The sequence below is a fragment of the Aricia agestis genome, chromosome 7, assembly GCF_905147365.1.
Source record: "Aricia agestis chromosome 7, ilAriAges1.1, whole genome shotgun sequence".
NCBI classification, from domain to species: domain Eukaryota; kingdom Metazoa; phylum Arthropoda; class Insecta; order Lepidoptera; family Lycaenidae; genus Aricia; species Aricia agestis.
Window position 1 is genome coordinate 1,621,647 of NC_056412.1, and position 21,308 is coordinate 1,642,954.

Consider the following 21,308-nt stretch of genomic DNA (forward strand, 5'->3'; position numbering starts at 1 on the left):
GTACTCGTATCATTCTATCAGTCGATCAATAAACAACTTTAGTATCAAAAGCAGACTTTCTCGCGCTCTCTATCAAATCAATATCAAACTATCATAAAAAGATTGACCGTTAATAATTTTGAATAGATATTTTCAATGCGCTCTTGAATGTTTAAGTCTAAATTATGATTATGGTGGATATGTATGTCTAGTTATTAGTTAATAGTTATTAGTTTAAAATATGTACGTCGCTGACTCCACTCAGCAGAGTAATGAGTACAGTGTGTGCCAAACAATGACAACAAACAAGACACTCAATTTAAGAAACGTTTTTTAGTTCAGTAATTTTTTGTTGTAATCTAAAAATGTTAATATTGAAAAAATGCGCAAAATCCAGTATGATTTACGCATGTAAATGCGTATACTGTTTACGGGCATGAATACGGGCGAGCGTACAGTGCGTGCGTTAATGCGTACAGCGTATGCGTACCTGTCCGGCGGGCGTGCGCAGCGCGACGGACATGCACTTGCGGTAGGAGTCGAACTGCTGCACCCTGAGCACCCGCACGCGCGTGAGGTCGCCGCGCACGCCGAGCTCGAGCTCATCGGGCGCGCGCCGCCGCAGCTCGTACCCGTACGCGAGCGCCGCCTCCGCCAGCGCCAGCTCGTCCGGACTCTCCGCCTCGAAACGCGCCACCTGTAACGGGTAGAGGACGTTAAACGCCGAGTGTTTTGTGATACCCGAATAGTACAATCTTGAAAATTATACATACTTATAAGTACATGTAATTTTCGAGGGTGGTCGAGGTACATATTACGTCTTCTGTGAAAGAATCGCTCATATCTTTTATAAATTATAAGTTTTCTATGAAAGTACTAGATTTTCGATAAAAGTACGACCATGGCTGTCTGTCTGCAAATGTCATTTAAACTTCTGTTATATGTAGATGTGTTATCATCAGTCAGTCATGGTGTGACGACGCGAGCCCTCGCAAAGCTCAGCCTTTAGCCAGTTATAATATACACTACATATAATATTATACCGCTTTCAAGCTACTTGTATTTCTAAAGCTAAAGAGCCCACGTCATATTAATTGTTATAAAATAAGATTAAGCAAAGTTTGTTAATATAATATAAAGGTAAGACTATTCCTTGACCTACTTATAGTGAATATTGCACTCCTCCATAACATAACGCAGCAGAACTAAAGTAAAATACAATTCAAATAGCTTCAATTCACAATAAAAGTATCAGAACCTGCGATATGTCGACAGACAATTTGTGACATTAACTTGGAGGAAAATTGCATACAATTTCACTGGAAAATAACTTCAAATGCAATCTTCAACCGCTACTATAATATCTTATGTAACACAAAGTATAAACGTCTTATACACGAAAAACACGATACAGGGCATGGATCCACAAATAATGTATTTGTAGTTTGGGATTAAATATATCTCACAATATAAAAATAGAACAAGGAAAAACATTAGGTAACGTAGTCGTAAACCGACCAATATGAGTGTATTTGTTATAGTGCGGGTGCTGGGTGGAGATGAGTTTGAAAAATATGGGATCGAATTTAGAAAAGCTTGCAGATTATGAACGTTGCCAGGAGTCGTATTTACCAATACGACTCCTGGCAACGTTCATAATGGTGATAAAAATGTACCCATTTTTATCACCAATTAAAAAATGTACTATCAGGAAAGTTGATTCATAGGCAGATGGCGGACCTAAAATACATAGTTTGGTCGAGTTATGTCAAACCAAGCTGACAGGTCATAACTTACATTGAATTGACGTAATCCGACCAAATGACATAGGTCCGTCAACTGCCTATGAATCAATTTCTTCTATGGTACTTATATGACGTATGCATGAGTACAACCCCATTCATAAAATGCGGTCCTCATATTTTGCATATTCAACTCTACCCAGCGGCCAGCGCCTGCACTAATACTGTAAGTATGAATCGGCCAGTTATAGACTTACATCGATCAACGTATGCTGCTTTAATGTTTGTTATCGTCTTGATAGTAGCACATTGAATGTACAATCCATCAAAATCCATGTTATCCGAACTAATGTTATTAACGTAATGGTGCGTCTGTCTGTTTAATCTTGACGTTTAGGCCGCTAAACCGATTTTGATGCAATATGATATGAAAATACTTTGAATACCGAGAATAAAAAAAAATATATTGCAGAAAAATTTACAGTTACAGCGCAGTAAACTAGTTTTTGCGGCATTGTTTCTAAGAACCTCGCCTCCAAAATGTCCAATTATTGACATAAAGCTTACAAAAACACGCCATATTGAGTCACTGTAAAGGATAATGACATGTAAAACAATTAAGAAAACCACAAAAAATCTTTCAAAATAAATCATTTTCATTTATTTTTATATTGTGCCATATGAATAAATAATTATCAGTATTATTATCGGTACTTTAATAAATAACTGATACAATAGCAATTTAAATTTCCAATTAAGCGTTATTACGTCAAACTGTCTGTCTAAGGATAATATTTTGATTAAGGCTTTGTGTCCACCGCCGCCGTCACCGAGACCCACCAATTAGTTTCGCTCGGGGTCCATTTTAAGGAATGAAATGACCTTCGCGGTCCACACGTTTTGAGAGTTTTTTAAATATTGATGCATAAGCTATTGACATTAAATCCTGGAGATGTTCATCAGTAAGTCGAGACTGAAATTGATTTTTAACGAAGTTCATCATCAAAAATGCTCGGTCCGCAGTCCGCACACAATGGGTCACGCGGCGGTACGGATGCGGACCGCGGTCCGCCATTTGGTGACCCCTGACCTAGACTATAGGTTTCATTTTTTACAGACATTGGTCTAGCGATTGATGCCGCCGACTGCTTGTAGTGGTGTAGAGCAAAATGGAACCTATAGTAGAGTAAACATACTAACGAGTAGGCCGACTCAGAAGAGATCTCGATTCACGAACTTTATACGTTTGACGTAGTATGTCATATCGGCCGGCGGCAGCAGCCTTAGCTGGAATGTATTTTAGAGAACCAATAGAATCGCTTCATTGACGTGACCTCGCTCAGCGCAGCGATTCAATTGGACCTTAAAAACACATTCCTCGCAACACATTTTTGGTGGAAATGCAGCCTTATGCGTTACTCGGCATTGTGAAACATGTCGAAAGTGACGCTCGCGCCCAACTCGCGTATATTCGCCCGTTCGTTTGAAGTCGAGGTACTCCATAGTTCTGTCTACTCTGCCTATAGCATAGGTCATAAAGGGGAATTTTATTTGAATTTTTGTCGGCGACGTCTCGGTGACGGTGGACAAACGGCCTCAGTCTGATTAAAACACACAACACTTCCTTAACAATCTCAATGAAGACCACTTACAAAAAAAACAAGTTGCTTTGTTACTTTCCATGTAAATGTTGTAGAATGTAGAACATTGCGCACAGTCTGTAGACTTCAAGAAAGAATTCAAACATGACTTTTATCTTAGAACACAATGTAACAAACAATATAAAACTTGTATAGTAGTTGTTAAGCCGATCCCTTTTATGATAGCCCTATTCGATAATAGAGCTATCATAAAAGGGATTTTTATATTAAACCTTTTATATTAAAAATATTTGTATCTGACTGTAGTACCTTAACCTTTTTTAACCTTTTATATTAAAAATAGAAGAATCTTTATAAAATACGTCACACCATTTTCATGATCTTTAGACACCCCCTCCCCCCTTGTGACATCTATGGGACGCCAAAAATTTGCAATTTTACATATAAAAATTAAAATCACCCCTGAAAATTCGCTATTTAATTTATTACATTTTAAATCCCCCCCGCTTTCTTGTCACACTACATATTCACTATGATAGTAATTATTAATTATACAGTCCACTTGGTGTTTTTGCAGCCAATATTAATATTAGAACTATAATCGCCGGGTTTGGACCAACGGATTGTATTAATTAACAGTATCGTATAGCAGGAGTAATAATGTGCTAATTTGTATACCACACGTAATCGCATCAATCATCAATGAGTGAGCAGTGAGGTCAGTGAGATTATTGACAAGACCTATATGTATACTCTATAGTATATGGGATATCAGTAATCAGTATCCCATTAAAAGCAAGAACAATTCACAGCTCATGTATATTTTGTGTTTGTATGTCGCATATTATAGGTCGCACATTCGTGAGCACGCACACGTCGAACGCGCCGCATTTTAGAATTCGTTGTGTGAAACCTCGCACATTTGTCCCCACCGTACGCGCCGCATTTCGTCAACTATGCGGCGCGTTCGACGCGTACGACGCGTACGGTGCTGACAAATGTGCGATCACCTTATAATTATCTGACACTCAATTACGTAGTTTAATCTATACATATAAAGATGAAGTTTTTTCGTTTGCATTGAATAAGCTCTGAAGCTGCTGCGCCAATTTTTAATGTTAAGTAAAGTAGACCACGAGGACATGAGATACTCGTAGCAGGAAAGTGTACGGTTTTCGCGGGATACTGTTTTTAAGCGGACTTCTAGTCTTTCACACAGTCAGCGGTTCTCGCTAAGGGCCTTATCTCACTGGTAGTTTGATGAAGAGGTTGTGCGGCGGTCACTATTTCATAGGCGGTTTGAGATGTACACCGCGAGATGTACATCAAGCGACCGCCTCGCCCGTCAACTGCCAGTGTGATGGGACTCATAGCGAATCGTTAGCGAGAGCTAATCATAGTTTATCTACCTGTATGTCGGTGGAGCTGGGCTCGCTGGCGCTGTCGTCGCGGCTGGCGAACGGCAGCTTCGGCAGTCGCAGCCGCAGCGGCGACGTCGTCGACGGCGGCGGCGACGGCGTGGTCGACCGCGACTCCGTCAGACGCGCGTACCTGTAATATTATCAAATAATATAGTTCATGCTCGCTAATACTTCGGTATAGTTTTTGCTCACCAGTAGACGCCACTGTCGACTAAGGTCTGAGTTTATAATAATCCGGAATGGCAATTAAATATTTAGTTTATTGCTTAACAACTGCCAGAGCTTAGAGCCAGTGGCGGCCCTAGGGGGTAGCGAACAGGGCAATCGCCCGGGCAAGGACCTCGCAAGGTTTTTTTTTGGAAGACAAAGGGCTTTGCAAAGACCTGCCGCCCAGGGCCTCGCAAAGACTTTCCGCCCAGGGCCTCGCAATGGGTAAGGCCGTCACTGACTAGAGCCACTAAAATTTGGACCACGCAGGCCAACATCGCGAGCGTCAAATCTGTCGATTCATCGTCAAATTCAATCTTCTTGCGCAGTAAACAAAGTTTAATTTAGTATGGCTTATTTAAAATTGCGAATTGTCAGTTTCGTCAGAGATCAAATCACTCACTTGTCGTTGGAGCGCAGCGTGCCGTTGGAGCGGGCCTTTATGTCGCGGCAGCTGTCGCTGGCGGCGGGCGTCATGTCGTCGACGTGCGGCTGGCTCACCACCACCGTGTTGCACACCGCCATGATGAGCAGGAACTCCCGGACCTGACCAACAAGCGGACCAGGATTTATAAATGGGCCGTATAGGCCGCGGCCTAGGGGCGGCAGCGTCATAGGGTGGCGGCAACATCCTAGGGTGGTGGCAGATTCAGTACATGGAGCGGCAGAAATAAATTATCCTACACTCATAAAAAATATAAATCCAGCACTGCCAACAAGCATGAGACCGCATTAAGCGAAACTACAAGCGCCGCTAAATATTCTTTGTATGAAATCGTTTGAGCTATGCAGCAGCGCACTACGCGGCAGCGGCAGCGGCGCTCCGCGACACTAAACGTCAGTGCTATGTAAACGGGAAGTGTCGCGTCGCTCCGCTGCAGCGTAGTCCGTGCGGTTTAGCCTCTAGAGTGCGTTTCCACGGAACTGCGTTGCGAGGAATGTGTTTTTGGGAGCCGATAGAATTGCTTAATTTGCCTGACATCGCTAAGCGCAGCGATTCTAATGGAACTTAAAATCGCATTTGTAGTAGCTCCGGTGTAAACGTAGCCTTATACTGACACCATAAGGATCACGCTAACACTACAACCGAGGAGAAAAATAAAGCGCATGATAAATGTTCAAATTGAACAGCATTTAATACTAGTTTATAGTTGTCCCACGACATCGCTCCGTAAATATTAGTTTATTGCGTGGGAATCCCACATTTTGCAGCATTATAAAATATTCATGTTCTTTCCCACCTCCCGGGAAAGTTTTTGAGAATTTTCATACAAAATTAAATCTAAATCGGTTCATCGGTTTAGGCCTGAATGACGCAGACAGACGGACAAACACGCTTCGGACAAAACGAATTTACTCTGAGTTTGCGGGCTATCTTAAGGAAACGCACAATATTAAACCGTTCGCTCTATCATGGCTTCTGTTATTTTCTGTTCTATTAGATACACTAAGGGCATTTTAGGAGAAGCGATTCTCGGTGAGATGTTGTAGGCAAGTAAATTGTATCGCCGGCAGAGTTAGAGCTTACAATTGAGTTGGAATATTAGATTACTCGGACAATAGTCTGTAATAGACTCCAGCGCCTAGTCTATTAGCGTATGACCTATATACAGCTCAGAATATCTAGTAACATCACAGGACTAACCACATATATTGCTGTAATTACTTGCGAGACAGTACTTCAGTCCGGACCAACGCCTACAACTCTACAAGGCGCAGGTTCGGCCTCATATGGAATATTGTTCTCATCTCTGGGCAGGGGCGCCAAAATACCAACTGCTCCCTCTGGATCGTATCCAACGAAGGGCTGCTCGAATTGTTGACTGCCACAGTGTTTCAAACAGCTTGGACCCCCTGGAATTACGCCGAGATGTAGCTTCACTCTGCATCCTCTATCGGTTGTATCACGGGGAGTGCTCTGAGGAATTGTTCGGAATCATACCACCTGCAACTTTTCGCTATCGTCCCACGCGAAAAACATACCATCCTCATCACCTTGATGAGTGGCAGTCTTCCACAGTGCGTTTTTCGCGTAACTTTCTGCCGCGCACTGTAAAACTCTGGATTGAACTGTCACCAGCAGTATTTCCGGACCGATACGACCTGCAAACCTTCAAGAAAAGAGCGTATTCCCTCTTAAAAGGCCGGCAACGCACCTGCAGCTCTTCTGATGTTGCGAGTGTCCATGGGCGACGGTAGTTGCTTACCATCAGGTGACCCGTTTGCTCGTTTGCCCCCTTATTTAATTAAAAAAAATAATTACTAGCAGACACCTATATTAATTGTTCAGTTCAGGAGCCCTGAATCATCTGAATAAATCCATTGAATCAGAATAATATATCTAGTAACATCATAGAGGTCTAACCTCTTACCACATACAGGCTGTAATATAATACTAGCAGTTGTTTCTCTATGTATATTAATTATTTGGAATTGGAAACTGAAGAATCCTCTGCTTAAGAGGAGTCCACACCGCCATTTTTTCCATACAAACGTTGTCCCCTGTTTTCTCCCTGGATAATCCTAGTAGAGTTATAATTTTTTTCCTGAATATCTACGGCCAATGTCCCTATGTTTTCTTTTTTTTCATAATTTAATTATTAAATAAGATATGAACGTTCAAAAACCAAAAAAAATGGCCAGATTTTCCGCTGTATTCAAACATCCAGAAAACTGATTTGGCTAGATTATACAAAAAAAAATAAAACATAGGAACTCAGCTCAAGCCTTTCTTTAATCTTTAATGAAAAAAGTACTTAAATCGGTTAAGTTTTGGAGAAGGAATGAGGGGACAACGGATCGTTGATTTTCTGCAGTTGTCTCTATCGCGTTCTGCGGTATAGGCTTGAGGTAAGGGAGACAGCTATAGATATTACACGTACTTTTTTTCATTTCTCTAGCCCCTGGTTTATCCTCTTAATGGATTGCATACATTCAGTATTCCTATCAGCATACTGCATAAGATATTATGTCTTAGATTATTAGTCGTTTCAGTCATTCATTCATTCATTAATGGATCCGTTTCAAGACTTTACAGAATGTACTTACATTCTGTAAAGTCTTGAAATGTATCCAAATATTCACTGTAAAGGCTAGGGATCATAAGAAGAATCTGCCTTCGCTAGGCATATTGACTTCTAAAGTCATTAAAATTATCCAGCTGCTAGCTACACAATAATAATGAAGACATAGATAAATTATAGCCGAAGTAACAGTAAAAAATGCCGTTTTTTTAAATGGACGTTTTCGAGTCGGGAAAATGATTTGAAATAAAAAATGTGGGTTTATGTATAGCCAGATGTCTTAGCCAGATGATGAAGTAAGTAAGTTACAAGTTTGGTAAGGTAAGTTACAATTACAAGGGAAAAATGTGTAATCGTCCCGATGTTATAAAATGTTAGTTATCTGGTTCTTCCACTCACGTCTTTTAATTATTATGAGTGAGATATCAGTAAGAAGCCACAAACAATGGATCGATTTCTATTGTTTCCCAACGGTTACTATCTATTAACCGTTAACATCGAAGGTGAAAGTCGATTCCAATTATTTATGGTATCGTAATACTACACAACGGTCTCGCTTTTTATCCGGCTCGACCTGTCCCTCTTCAGATTAAATTATGTTTCACACACCAAAAATTAATATCCAATGCCAAACACAATGTCGTTTGGAGGTTAAAAAGAAAAAATATTAGAAAGACACAAATTAAATGAATTATCAGCAAACAGACCTACAAGGCTAGGCACGTGGCTAAAATAAAAAATAACAGAGTCATATTTTAGATTCAGCTGTGTTATACTCATGCCATTTTGCCAACATTATCCAATTATTATTTAGTTTAGCTTGTAGCCAAATTATGCAAGTATGATTTGCAGGTGTTAAATTAAGTGATAGCTATTTCGCATGCACGTCTCATGAAAACATAATCCACGCGCCGAAGTAGTCATGTAGGTGTATATTTTCAATTTTCATTTATCTATGGCCATTGTCAGAACATTATTTAAATTACAAATTACAATCTATCGTGTGGTTTTCCTAGCGTTTTACTATAGTACTTAGCTTATTTTCTGTGTCACGATGACAATCTGCTGTTATATAAGTTCACAACAGAAATATGTAGTTCAAAACTCAAAAGGCTACAAATATATTATAATATGTATACAGTCATCTAAACTATTACAAAATAGGTTGGTTGATCCAGATTGAATCTTTTTGTTGTTTAATCCTTCGATCGTAGATTCTTGGAAATCTATTGTTATTCTATTGTGTCTCGCTCACCGCCCACCCGTGAGCTTATGGGGCTTGATGGGTTAAAGACACATTTAATGCTTTGTGATTTCTGATTACAATAATATAATATTTCTTACGCTAGATACATATTATAAAACATGAGAAATGTTTCACTACGACTACTGAAATACTATAAATCCAAAAAATGCGTCTGTCTCTCTCTTCACGCTGCCTTCAGCCTCTGAGACACTGAGATTATATCGTCTAGTACTCGTAGTACTTATAACTCAGTGCTCTGACATTTAATAATCACATTTTAATAGGTCTTAATATACTTTTGTCTCGGATAAAACGGCTAACGCACGATAATCGAGTTTCTGCGTACGTCGTTATTGATACTAATAAATAATAATGAATAATTTGCTTTGTGATTTGTTCCAACTTACAACGGCTATTATATAAGAATACCGCGGGGCTTCGAACTCATTTGAACCTGAAGCCACTCAAGGCGACTCTGTTATTATAAGTAGCAGGTACACCGTACACTGTACACACTGAATCTCTGCACACAGCAGTACTGCACATTGCACGGGCTTCCTGAGACCATATACTAAGTGAAATTCATAACGTAGCTTAGATAAGGGGATCTAAGTATACTTTCAAGACATTTAAACATTATAATTGTTGGACTCTCATTTGAATTCTTATTTTTGGACGCGTTATAATTTAAATTTTAAATATCATTTTAATCCAACAACAGTATTTAAATAATATACAATGCGAACAAAAAAAACCGGCCAAGTGCGTGTCGGGCCACGCGCAATATAGGGTTCCGTTATCCGTAGTACACTTACAGCTAGTTTTTGAAATTTTTTGTATGGTCAATGACTGCACATTTATAACGTGTTTTGCACTACTTACAATATCATCTCAGTTACTTTCCAAGGATTTTGAGCGAAAAGTTACCTTTATACTTGGCCGAATACTTTTTTTTTAGTTGATCGACTATTATTCAATAACTTATGAAGTCTTCTTAGCCGTGATAGTTTTCCTTTTAAATTCAGCATATTTCCTACTCTCGTGAATTTTTTAAATGATTTCTTCCACTTTAAAACTTAATATTTCACAAATGGATCCCGAAATCGGAAAATAATCTATGAGTACTCATAATATTTTTAAAAAACCTATCCAACGATAGGGTGGACGCGAAAAAAAATTCATCTCCGCTTGATGTGTAAACTAAAAAAAAATTTTTTAAAGACTTTATGTACCATTTTGACGGCATCATTAATATGTGCATTCGTGCCAAATTACAGCTTTGTAGGTCCTATAGTCTCTGAGAAAAACCGCGGACGGACGGACGGACCGACCCAAACTATAAGGGTTCCTTGTTGACTACGGAACCCTAAAATTTGCAAGAAATCGTCAACAACGCGACGTTGTTAACTATACCGAGGAAGCAGAGCGTGTAATAGGAGCACCACAGAAATATAAAATTCTAGCCCCCTAAGTATGCGAGAATATGTTTGTCTGTTACCTCTTTACGCCTGAACCGCTGAACTGATTTTGATTAAAATTGATATGTAGATACTTTTAGTCGTAGGAAAGGACATAAGAATTTTTCTATCGCGGTAAAGTGTACGCTTATTGCGCGTCAAAAAATGTTGGCGCAACGAAGTTGCTTGCTTGTTTTCACAGCTCTAATAACTCTCAAGAAGATAGACCTGGGGGGTGAGCCAAAATCTTATAGTTTTCGCTTCGTTATAGAATCGCCGATCAAAATGTATGGAATTGACATAAGACGAGTCGAAACTCGAACGTCAACGTCATATTAAAGAACCCTTATGTCAATTACATACATTTTCATCGGCGATTCTTTATCGAAGCGAAAACGAAAAGATTTTGGCTCACCCCCCAGGTCTATCTTCGTCTTGTCTAGTGGCTTTTAAAAGGTGTACGAACCTTGTACATGTGTTCCGCTATATAAATGTTTTTATCAGTAACGCCGTTTGCCATCCGGTCTACCTGCGTAGGCATACCTGCATAGGTGGACCTCTCCGGTAGACCGTAGCCTGTAAAGCTTACATTAGATTCACGTTTGTAATACGTCAGATTCACATCGTTTGTAAATTCTATGGAACGTGAAGTGTCGCGTTGTGTCGCGTCGTGTAGTTTCGCAGTGCAGTTTAGCTCACACAATTTCATACAAAGAATATTTGGCATCGCAGTGCTCCGCTTTAACGTCTATATTTATTTTAAGTCGCATTGGGTATCCGTTTTGCACCGTTCGCAATCTAGCTAATGAACCGTGGACCGTGGAACAGTTTACTCTATTACAGCCATTCCCAAAGTGGGCGATAACGCTCCCTTGTGGGCGCTGAAGGTCTAAAGGGGGACCCAGAAAAAATGGGGACGTTGTGAGGGGATTAGTTTTGTAATTTCATTTCATTTGGTTACATTTTAAATTTAAACAATGGGGGGTGCTAAAACATATTTTGTTCTCAATGTAGGCAGTAGCCAAAATAAGTTTGGGAGCCCCTGCTCTATTAGTACACCGACGACGCGACGCTGCGCTGAAGCAGCTGATCTTCTGTGTGTCATGTAAAATGAAATGGCGACGTGTTGCATCTCGCTCTAGCGCAGTTCGCAGCGTCGGCCGTCGGCGCACTCACTCGGTGCAATACCTTTTGCGTGTGCTGCGTCTCGTTCGCGTCCAGCAAGTGCTGGAGCAATCTCCTGTTGGGGGAGACGCTGGTGACGGGCGTGACGATGGGCGGCAGGTCGGGCGACGGGTCGGCGGGGGGTCCGGGTGGGTGGTCGTAATCGACCCCCCCAACGGTGCACCGCCGGAACACCATCTTGTTCTCCGTGAGCGTGCCCGTCTTGTCACTGAACATGTAGCTCACCTGTAGGTGATACACGAGTATAATTTTTAAACGTTCCACCAGAAAAACTGTAGGATTAAAAGTACTAAGTGTTAACGGACTAAAGGATTTCATTTTCATGATCAAACTTTGCATTTAAAGCCCAACTCACAACCAACCAACCAACATAAAAAAATTACTAGGATCATTCATCATTTTTTTTACGGACTGACTCGTTATTTCGGTTCGGTTTGGTCGAATAGATCGGTAATAAGTCGAGGTGCCGACCTGACCCAGCTCCTCCGTGATGTTGAGGGCGCGGCACTCGGTGCGCGTGTTGGTGACCGGGTCGTACATGTCCACGTCCTGGTGGATGTGGTACACCTGCAGCAGCTTCGTCATCTCGATCGTCACGTACAGAGACACCGGGATCATCACTTGCAGCACGATGATGTACGTCCAGAATATCAGCAGCCCCTCGTACGCGGGCCGGCCCATGTTCGGCGGCAGGAAGGGCACGGTGCGGTAGTCGCCGTACTGGTCCAGCCACAGCTTGCAGCCGACGGCGCCGGCGCAGCACAGGAACAGCAGCACCAGCACGCACCAGATGACGTCGGTGTTCATCTTGCGCTCGAGCTTGGAGCACTTGTACCGCGGCCCGCCGTTGTTGAGCATGGCCTTGGTCTCGTGGCCGGCGTACACGACGATGCCCTCCACGTAGTCGGTGTTCTTGATGGTGCACTCGCGCAGCAGCAGGTGGTCGGAGGAGAGCGGCACGCGGCGCCCGCCGGGGTGGGAGATGGTGCCGTTGAAGCGGTAGATCTTGGTCGACGGCCGCTCCACCTCCACCGAGCTCTTGAACTTCTGCGGCGCGAACTCCAGGTGCTGAGGACGGAATAGAGTGGTTATTACAATGTATCCGGCCTATGGAGGAACTCTCTAAGGTAAACGTGCACACTAATAGCTGTATGTAAACATGTTTTGTTATGGAACCTAATTTAAAATCTGGCACCCGCTACTGTGTCGATGTAAATCCCTATAAATACATCTTCATAACACGGACGCTGATATTTACCCCCTTACTATAGTTTGTGCGTTTTAAGATGATATGGGTGACACTACTCATATTCCTTGCTACGGTTTTTTTTACAATAAAACAAAAAAAAACAAAATGTAATAAATTAGGGTAAGTTCGCCCTTTCGCGTCCATAGACCAATTCGCGTCCATTTTGCGGATCTTCCTTTTTAAAATCCCGAAAATAAGTAAACTAACACACCAATCAAACGAAAAGTCATTCCCGCTAATACGTCAATGTATACGAGGTACGCACACATGGACAAAAGGTCCGTGCGCCAAACCAAAACCGTTTAGAAGAAATAGTTCGCCTCGGCTGTTCAACAAGGGAGCACGTCCGCGCGCTCGTGCGACAAAAAAAATAGTGTGCAGCGGCGCGTTCGATGGTAAGTTTTTTATTGTTTTAAGTGAAAATTAGGTTACATAGTTGTTTGTAGACTATTATAATGTAAAAAGGAATAATATTTATTATGAATTTGCTTATGTTTTTTATATTTAACGACTGAAATAAGGTGGACGCGAATTACTACATCGAATTCACAAAATTTCTACTTTGCGTCCACCTGTGGACGCAAACTATACCTACAGGGGATGATACATAAACCAAATTGCGTCCACTATTTTCGTTAAATATTTGCATGTTGACTTGCATGTGAAAATAATAATTATGAAATGTATTGTTTATTATTATATTATTGTATATTTTTTTATTAAAAATACGTTTAAAAATTGTATTTTTAAATAAAATGAGTTCTTTTATTCTTTTTTTCTATTTAAGATGAGTTCTTCGGAGAAAAGAAAGAAGAAGGAAAGGAGAACATACACAGAAGACGATTTAAAGAAAGCGTTAAATGAAATTCGAGAGAAGAATAAATCGGTAAGACAAATATGTAAAGAATATGCTATTCCCAAGACCACAATATTGGATAAAATCAGTGGGCGCAGACCAGATGGAGTAAAGAAACCTGGACCAGAACCAGCGCTAGGAATAGATGGTGAAAAAAAAGTAGTTGAATGGCTTCTTGATATTTCCAAATGTGGATTTCCAGTGAAAAAGCAAGAATTGTTGAATACTGTTCAGAAAATAATTCGAGATGGGAAGTTTAAAAATAATTTTAAAGATGATCGCCCAGGTCAAAAGTGGTTTGAAAAATTTTTGGCCAGAAATAAAGAAATTTCACTTAAAAATGCGGAGGGTATTAATAAAGCTAGAGCCCAAGTCACAGAAGAGTCAATCAGATTGTGGTTTAGAGAATTAGAGGAATATTTAGACCGTATACACCAAAAAGATATTTTGAGTGACCCGAAACGAATTTTTAATGGGGACGAAAGTGGTTTTGCTCTTTGTCCAAAGACAGGCAAAGTTTTAGGGCCAAGAGGGTTCAAAAACTTATATCAAATAAAGCCAAGTAATGAAAAAGAAAATATAACGGTTTTATTAACATTTAATGCGAATGGAGATTTGTGTCCACCTTGTATCGTGTTTCCTTACATTAGACCACCAAAAGCTGTAGTGAATAGTATGCCTCAAGAATGGTGCTTAGGCAGATCGGAGACAGGTTGGATGAGAGGAGATATATTCTTTGAATATATCACCAATGAGTTTCACAACTGGGTAGTAGAAAATAACATAAAAAAACCAGTGCTTTTGCTAGTAGATGGACATAAATCGCACATGTCCTTGACGTTAAGTAAGATGTGTGAACAAATGCAGATTATTTTGTATGCCCTTCCGCCCAATACCACCCACATTTTACAGCCAGCTGACGTTAGCGTATTTGCACCGGTAAAATCATATTGGAGATCAACAGTCCGCGCATTCCTATCAAAACCAGAAAATTTGAATTCTGCCGTCACAAAAACAAACTTTTGCAAATTGTTAAATGATGCATTGAAACATCCTAACATGCCCAATAACATAAAAAATGGGTTTAAGCGATGTGGTCTTTACCCATTCGATGCCAATAGTCCAGATTACACTAAATGTGTAAAAAACACTTTGGAAAATGTTCAGGCTGTTGATCAACACCCACAAGATGTTACCCGCTCGGATATTAATAGTTTTAAAAAAGTTTTCAAAAAACTGAAACCGAGACTAAAAGAAAAGAATATTGACATTCAAACTATAATGAAAGAAGTCAATAGGTTGAAAAAGTCTCTCCCTGCAGAAGTAGGATTTGCAGAGATTTCTATTGAAACTGAATCTGAGAGGTCACATACGGAACTTTCAATAGAAAAGAATAATTGTACTATTTTTAGTCCTATTGATTGTGAATTGGATACAACTAGAGAAATCACTATCTCTTCATTTCACGAAGACGCCGAAAATAAAACCGATGAAGCTAACTCCGATCCTACTGTACAGGTTCAAACAGTATCAGTGGAAATACATTCTGCACCAAAACAATTTACCGAATCTTGTACATCGAACATCAATAAATATCATAAAACCAGCAATAGTACTCTAGCATCTTCTAAGATTGACTATGACGAAATCACAGTATACCCAGATAATTCAACTCTTGACACCAACAAAAATGATTCGTTCCCTGACTTGTCCCTTTCGACATTACACCTTTCTGGCAGCTACTTCGATGTCGGCTCTATGGTGTCCTTAGATGACGTTCTAATTCTACCATTAGAAGATATTGCATCAACTCCCACTTTATTAAGTTTTGAGAAAGAAACTGCCATCAAGGAACTAACTCCAGAACTGCCTCGGACTTCATCATCAGCATCCACTGTATCGCTACCATCCTTACCTACAGAGTCTCCAGTACAACCGGCTTTAGCAGTAACACAAAACAAAACATCTGACCCATTTAAACACCACCTCATGCTACCGGAAATTTCTAACAAAATACGTAAAGAGAATCAAAGAACTCCAGCAGCCATATCTTCTGCTGCATGGAGAAAATATTATGAAGACAAAGAACAGATCAAGAACGAAAAGCAGGAAGCCATACGAAAAAGAAAGTTAGAAAGAATAGAAAAACAAGAACAGAAAAAGACTTTAAAACATTCTCAAACTGGGCGTAAAACTGCTCCTAAACGAAAAAAAAATCTACATTCTCATCAAGAAATCACACAAGAAACGATAAATGAGGAATTTGAGAAAGAAAATTTACCAGCCGTGGAGAGGGTGAAATGTTCTGAATGTGATGATATATTAATTTCAGATGTAGAAGACGACAATGAGAAAAACATAGGCTGTGACAAATGTATTAGATGGTATCATCTGAAATGCACGCAATTTGTTGGATTAAGTTATGTAGAGGCCAAAGATAAATCTTTTGAATGTAACATGTGTCATTAATTGAAATTTTAAGGCTATAACAATCATTCCTGTCTCATTAGTTTATTGATTCAAGATTCTTTTTAGTTATTTGATTTAAAAAAAAATTTGTATTGTTATTTTGCTTTAATATTGCCAAAAACTTACTATAAATCAAGACTGATCTTTAGCAATAATAATAGTATTATTGCTAAAGACATAATAGATTATAAGGTAAACTTGAACTGACTACTTTAGTTTATTCTAATTTAAATTATTTACCTATTAGTCCTACTGCTTAGGTACCTTATATATTTTTAAGTTCAATGTTGAGAAGATTTTGATTATTTTTTTGAGATTCTTTATTATGATAATAATGTTGATTTTTATTACAGTTTACTTAATTACATTCTGAAATAAAGAAATTAGTAATTGTTAAAATATATATTTTTAAGTTCAATGTTGAGAAGATTTTGATTATTTTAATACCACATCGCTTAAACCCATTTTTTATGTTATATTAATAACATAAAAAATGGGTTTAAGCGATGTGGTCTTTACCCATTCGATGCCAATAGTCCAGATTACACTAAATGTGTAAAAAACACTTTGGAAAATGTTCAGGCTGTTGATCAACACCCACAAGATGTTACCCGCTCGGATATTAATAGTTTTAAAAAAGTTTTCAAAAAACTGAAACCGAGACTAAAAGAAAAGAATATTGACATTCAAACTATAATGAAAGAAGTCAATAGGTTGAAAAAGTCTCTCCCTGCAGAAGTAGGATTTGCAGAGATTTCTATTGAAACTGAATCTGAGAGGTCACATACGGAACTTTCAATAGAAAAGAATAATTGTACTATTTTTAGTCCTATTGATTGTGAATTGGATACAACTAGAGAAATCACTATCTCTTCATTTCACGAAGACGCCGAAAATAAAACCGATGAAGCTAACTCCGATCCTACTGTACAGGTTCAAACAGTATCAGTGGAAATACATTCTGCACCAAAACAATTTACCGAATCTTGTACATCGAACATCAATAAATATCATAAAACCAGCAATAGTACTCTAGCATCTTCTAAGATTGACTATGACGAAATCACAGTATACCCAGATAATTCAACTCTTGACACCAACAAAAATGATTCGTTCCCTGACTTGTCCCTTTCGACATTACACCTTTCTGGCAGCTACTTCGATGTCGGCTCTATGGTGTCCTTAGATGACGTTCTAATTCTACCATTAGAAGATATTGCATCAACTCCCACTTTATTAAGTTTTGAGAAAGAAACTGCCATCAAGGAACTAACTCCAGAACTGCCTCGGACTTCATCATCAGCATCCACTGTATCGCTACCATCCTTACCTACAGAGTCTCCAGTACAACCGGCTTTAGCAGTAACACAAAACAAAACATCTGACCCATTTAAACACCACCTCATGCTACCGGAAATTTCTAACAAAATACGTAAAGAGAATCAAAGAACTCCAGCAGCCATATCTTCTGCTGCATGGAGAAAATATTATGAAGACAAAGAACAGATCAAGAACGAAAAGCAGGAAGCCATACGAAAAAGAAAGTTAGAAAGAATAGAAAAACAAGAACAGAAAAAGACTTTAAAACATTCTCAAACTGGGCGTAAAACTGCTCCTAAACGAAAAAAAAATCTACATTCTCATCAAGAAATCACACAAGAAACGATAAATGAGGAATTTGAGAAAGAAAATTTACCAGCCGTGGAGAGGGTGAAATGTTCTGAATGTGATGATATATTAATTTCAGATGTAGAAGACGACAATGAGAAAAACATAGGCTGTGACAAATGTATTAGATGGTATCATCTGAAATGCACGCAATTTGTTGGATTAAGTTATGTAGAGGCCAAAGATAAATCTTTTGAATGTAACATGTGTCATTAATTGAAATTTTAAGGCTATAACAATCATTCCTGTCTCATTAGTTTATTGATTCAAGATTCTTTTTAGTTATTTGATTTAAAAAAAAATTTGTATTGTTATTTTGCTTTAATATTGCCAAAAACTTACTATAAATCAAGACTGATCTTTAGCAATAATAATAGTATTATTGCTAAAGACATAATAGATTATAAGGTAAACTTGAACTGACTACTTTAGTTTATTCTAATTTAAATTATTTACCTATTAGTCCTACTGCTTAGGTACCTTATATATTTTTAAGTTCAATGTTGAGAAGATTTTGATTATTTTTTTGAGATTCTTTATTATGATAATAATGTTGATTTTTATTACAGTTTACTTAATTACATTCTGAAATAAAGAAATTAGTAATTGTTAAAATATATATTTTTAAGTTCAATGTTGAGAAGATTTTGATTATTTTTTTGAGATTCTTTATTATGATAATAATGTTGATTTTTAATACTCTGAAATAAAGAAATTGTTACAATACAATCTTTTTTTATTTTCTTAAAATATCACCCCTATATTCCTTTTCTAAGCTGGTGGACGCTAAATGGTCCACGGGTGGACGCAATTAGGATTTTGTGGACGCAAAGTGGGTAAAACGCCTTATTCTGAAGTTTATCTATTTAAAAATGTAACATAAGATGCTTCGAGTAAAACTGAAAGTTAATCTTAAAATAGACTAATATATTGACCACATAACATAATTTTTTCATAGAAATGAATGTTGGGACATTATTATTTTCGCCATCAAACTTGCCAACTGCACTAAATGGACGCGAATAGGCGAAATGACCCTATATTCCATCTACAAAAACAAATGTTTCCTATAATTGTAAATGAATAAAAATGAAAAGTTGCTAAATGCTAACTTATTAATATAAAATTATAAATTTTAACTGTGAAAATTATTGTTACGAAAATATTTGAAAAATGTCAGATGCATGAAATGGAACTTATGCCAATAGAGATTGGACACTGTTGAATCGAAATCAAATCGATAAAAAGGGCGGCCATCTTAAATCGCCGGCGCCACTCTGAAACGTCAGTACTTTAAGAAGTGATTCGATATTTTTAAATTATCGATTAATTTTCTTAGGTAACTTCCCTACTATCGTCAATTATAATGTGTCACCTATATCATCTTAAAACGCACAAACTATAATAAACGTTGTATAAACTTCGAATAGTTATACAGTGTTTTGTTTCTGTCATACAAGTGACATTTTTAATTGGATTGAAGAAGACAAAACACTGTTACATAACTATTCAAAGCTTATACAGCGTTTATTAGTAAGGGGGTATATATCAAAACCTTATTTGTGATCAAAACTTAATAGAGGCTAAGCTGAGGTCGAGTACTTCCTCTTCTCAAAGCGTTTTGTTAATAAGTTGAGGTATCCTAACTTGGGTTTGGTTTACGTCAGACATAAGTAAATAATAATCAGAAGACATTGCAATTTTTCTTGCCTATTTAATTACCCTAAATCATGACCCCTTATTATCATAAAATAAAAAGTCTCAAGCCATGTTTATGACGGAGTGAAAGTTAACTGCGGAACAGTGACTTGTGTTATTGGGGTCAAGTTGAATGATGCAAATACAATGTAATAGCGTCGCGCATCGTAAAACGTCCATTGTGAAGTTGTCCATTTGTTTTTTTTTTTTATGAAATAAGGGGGCAAACGAGCAAACGGGTCACCTGATGGAAAGCAACTTCCGTCGCCCATGGACACTCGCAGCATCAGAAGAGCTGCAAGTGCGTTGCCGGCCTTCTAAGAGGGAATAGGGTAATAGGGGAGGGTAGAGAAGGGAAACGAAGGGAATAGTTGAGGGTAGGGAAGGGAATAGGGTAGGGGTTAGGGGATTGGGCCTCCGGTAAACTCACTCACTCGGCGAAACACAGCGCAAGCGCTGTTTCACGCCGGTTTTCTGTGAGAACGTGGTATTTATCCGGTCGAGCCGGCCCATTCGTGCCGAAGCATGGCTCTCCCACGTATATATGTTAGGCTCGAGCTCGTGTTATTTCGAGAACATTAGTTATATTTAAAGGTTGGAATTCGGAAAATATTCAAACAATATGTACCATCGAAGAAATTAATTCATAGGTGGTTGACAGACTAACGTTATTTGTTGTTAGCTGGGTTTGACAAAACGCGACTAATTTTCGTAGGTCCGCCATCTGCCTAGGAATCAACTTCTCTGATAGTACATTCTTGTTAAGGTGACGCCGCACAGTGTGATAAAAACCTCGATTTTGTTTCACCGCGTTTTTCTTTCAAAATACTATAGTTGATAGCTATACAGTGTGTAACAAAAATAAGTGATAATACTTTAGGGTGTGTATATGTTCCTTGTAAAGAGTTCACTGTGAAAGTAGCAGCGCTGAAAAACGAAAAATTTTTTTCACTTTTGTATGGGCAACGGCCCGAGCGTCACAAGTTTCCCCATACAAAAGTGAAAAAAAAATTTGGTCTTTCAGCGCTGCTACTTTCACAGTGAACTCTCTACAAGGAACACGTACAGACCCTAAAGTATTATCACTTGTTTTTGTTACACCCTGTATAAACATTAGAGTAAAACTCCGAGATCGATATTCTTTGTAGTTATTTTTTTAAAGAGTGTCAAAGTTGGCGTTTTTCCGGGTCAAAAATTTGCATAAAAATTAATTAAAAAAAAACTAATCAAGTAACATTAATTTTGTATATACCAATTGAACAAGCACTTAATACTTTACTTTTTCTCCGAATTTGGTTAACCTACTGTGATCAAGTAGGGAGATATTTATTTATTTAGTAATTTTAGTTTTTTATTTGTTATTTCGCGATTAGATCGAATTAGAAAAAGTTTTAAGCATGAAATGATAGTGTGAGTAATCCTTTATCACTGTTATCAAAAATCACACTCTAATAACCTCTGTGTCAGAAGTTATATCGTATTTAAATTTTTTTTAATAAAAATTCGG

At 38.5% G+C, this 21,308-nt stretch overlaps 1 protein-coding gene across 1 annotated transcript in view; it reads right to left on the bottom strand.

Moving 5' to 3' along the window:
* The window catches only part of LOC121728803 (phospholipid-transporting ATPase VA), a 104,514-nt gene that overhangs the window by 12,444 nt on the left and 70,762 nt on the right, over positions 1-21,308 (bottom strand). The window contains exons 3-7 of the mRNA XM_042117097.1: positions 12,333-12,929; positions 11,865-12,086; positions 5,354-5,496; positions 4,732-4,873; positions 470-676 (exon numbers count right to left, since the gene is read on the bottom strand). Coding sequence (XP_041973031.1) covers positions 470-676; positions 4,732-4,873; positions 5,354-5,496; positions 11,865-12,086; positions 12,333-12,929 — 1,311 coding nt within the window. The remainder of the gene's footprint in view (positions 1-469; positions 677-4,731; positions 4,874-5,353; positions 5,497-11,864; positions 12,087-12,332; positions 12,930-21,308) is intronic.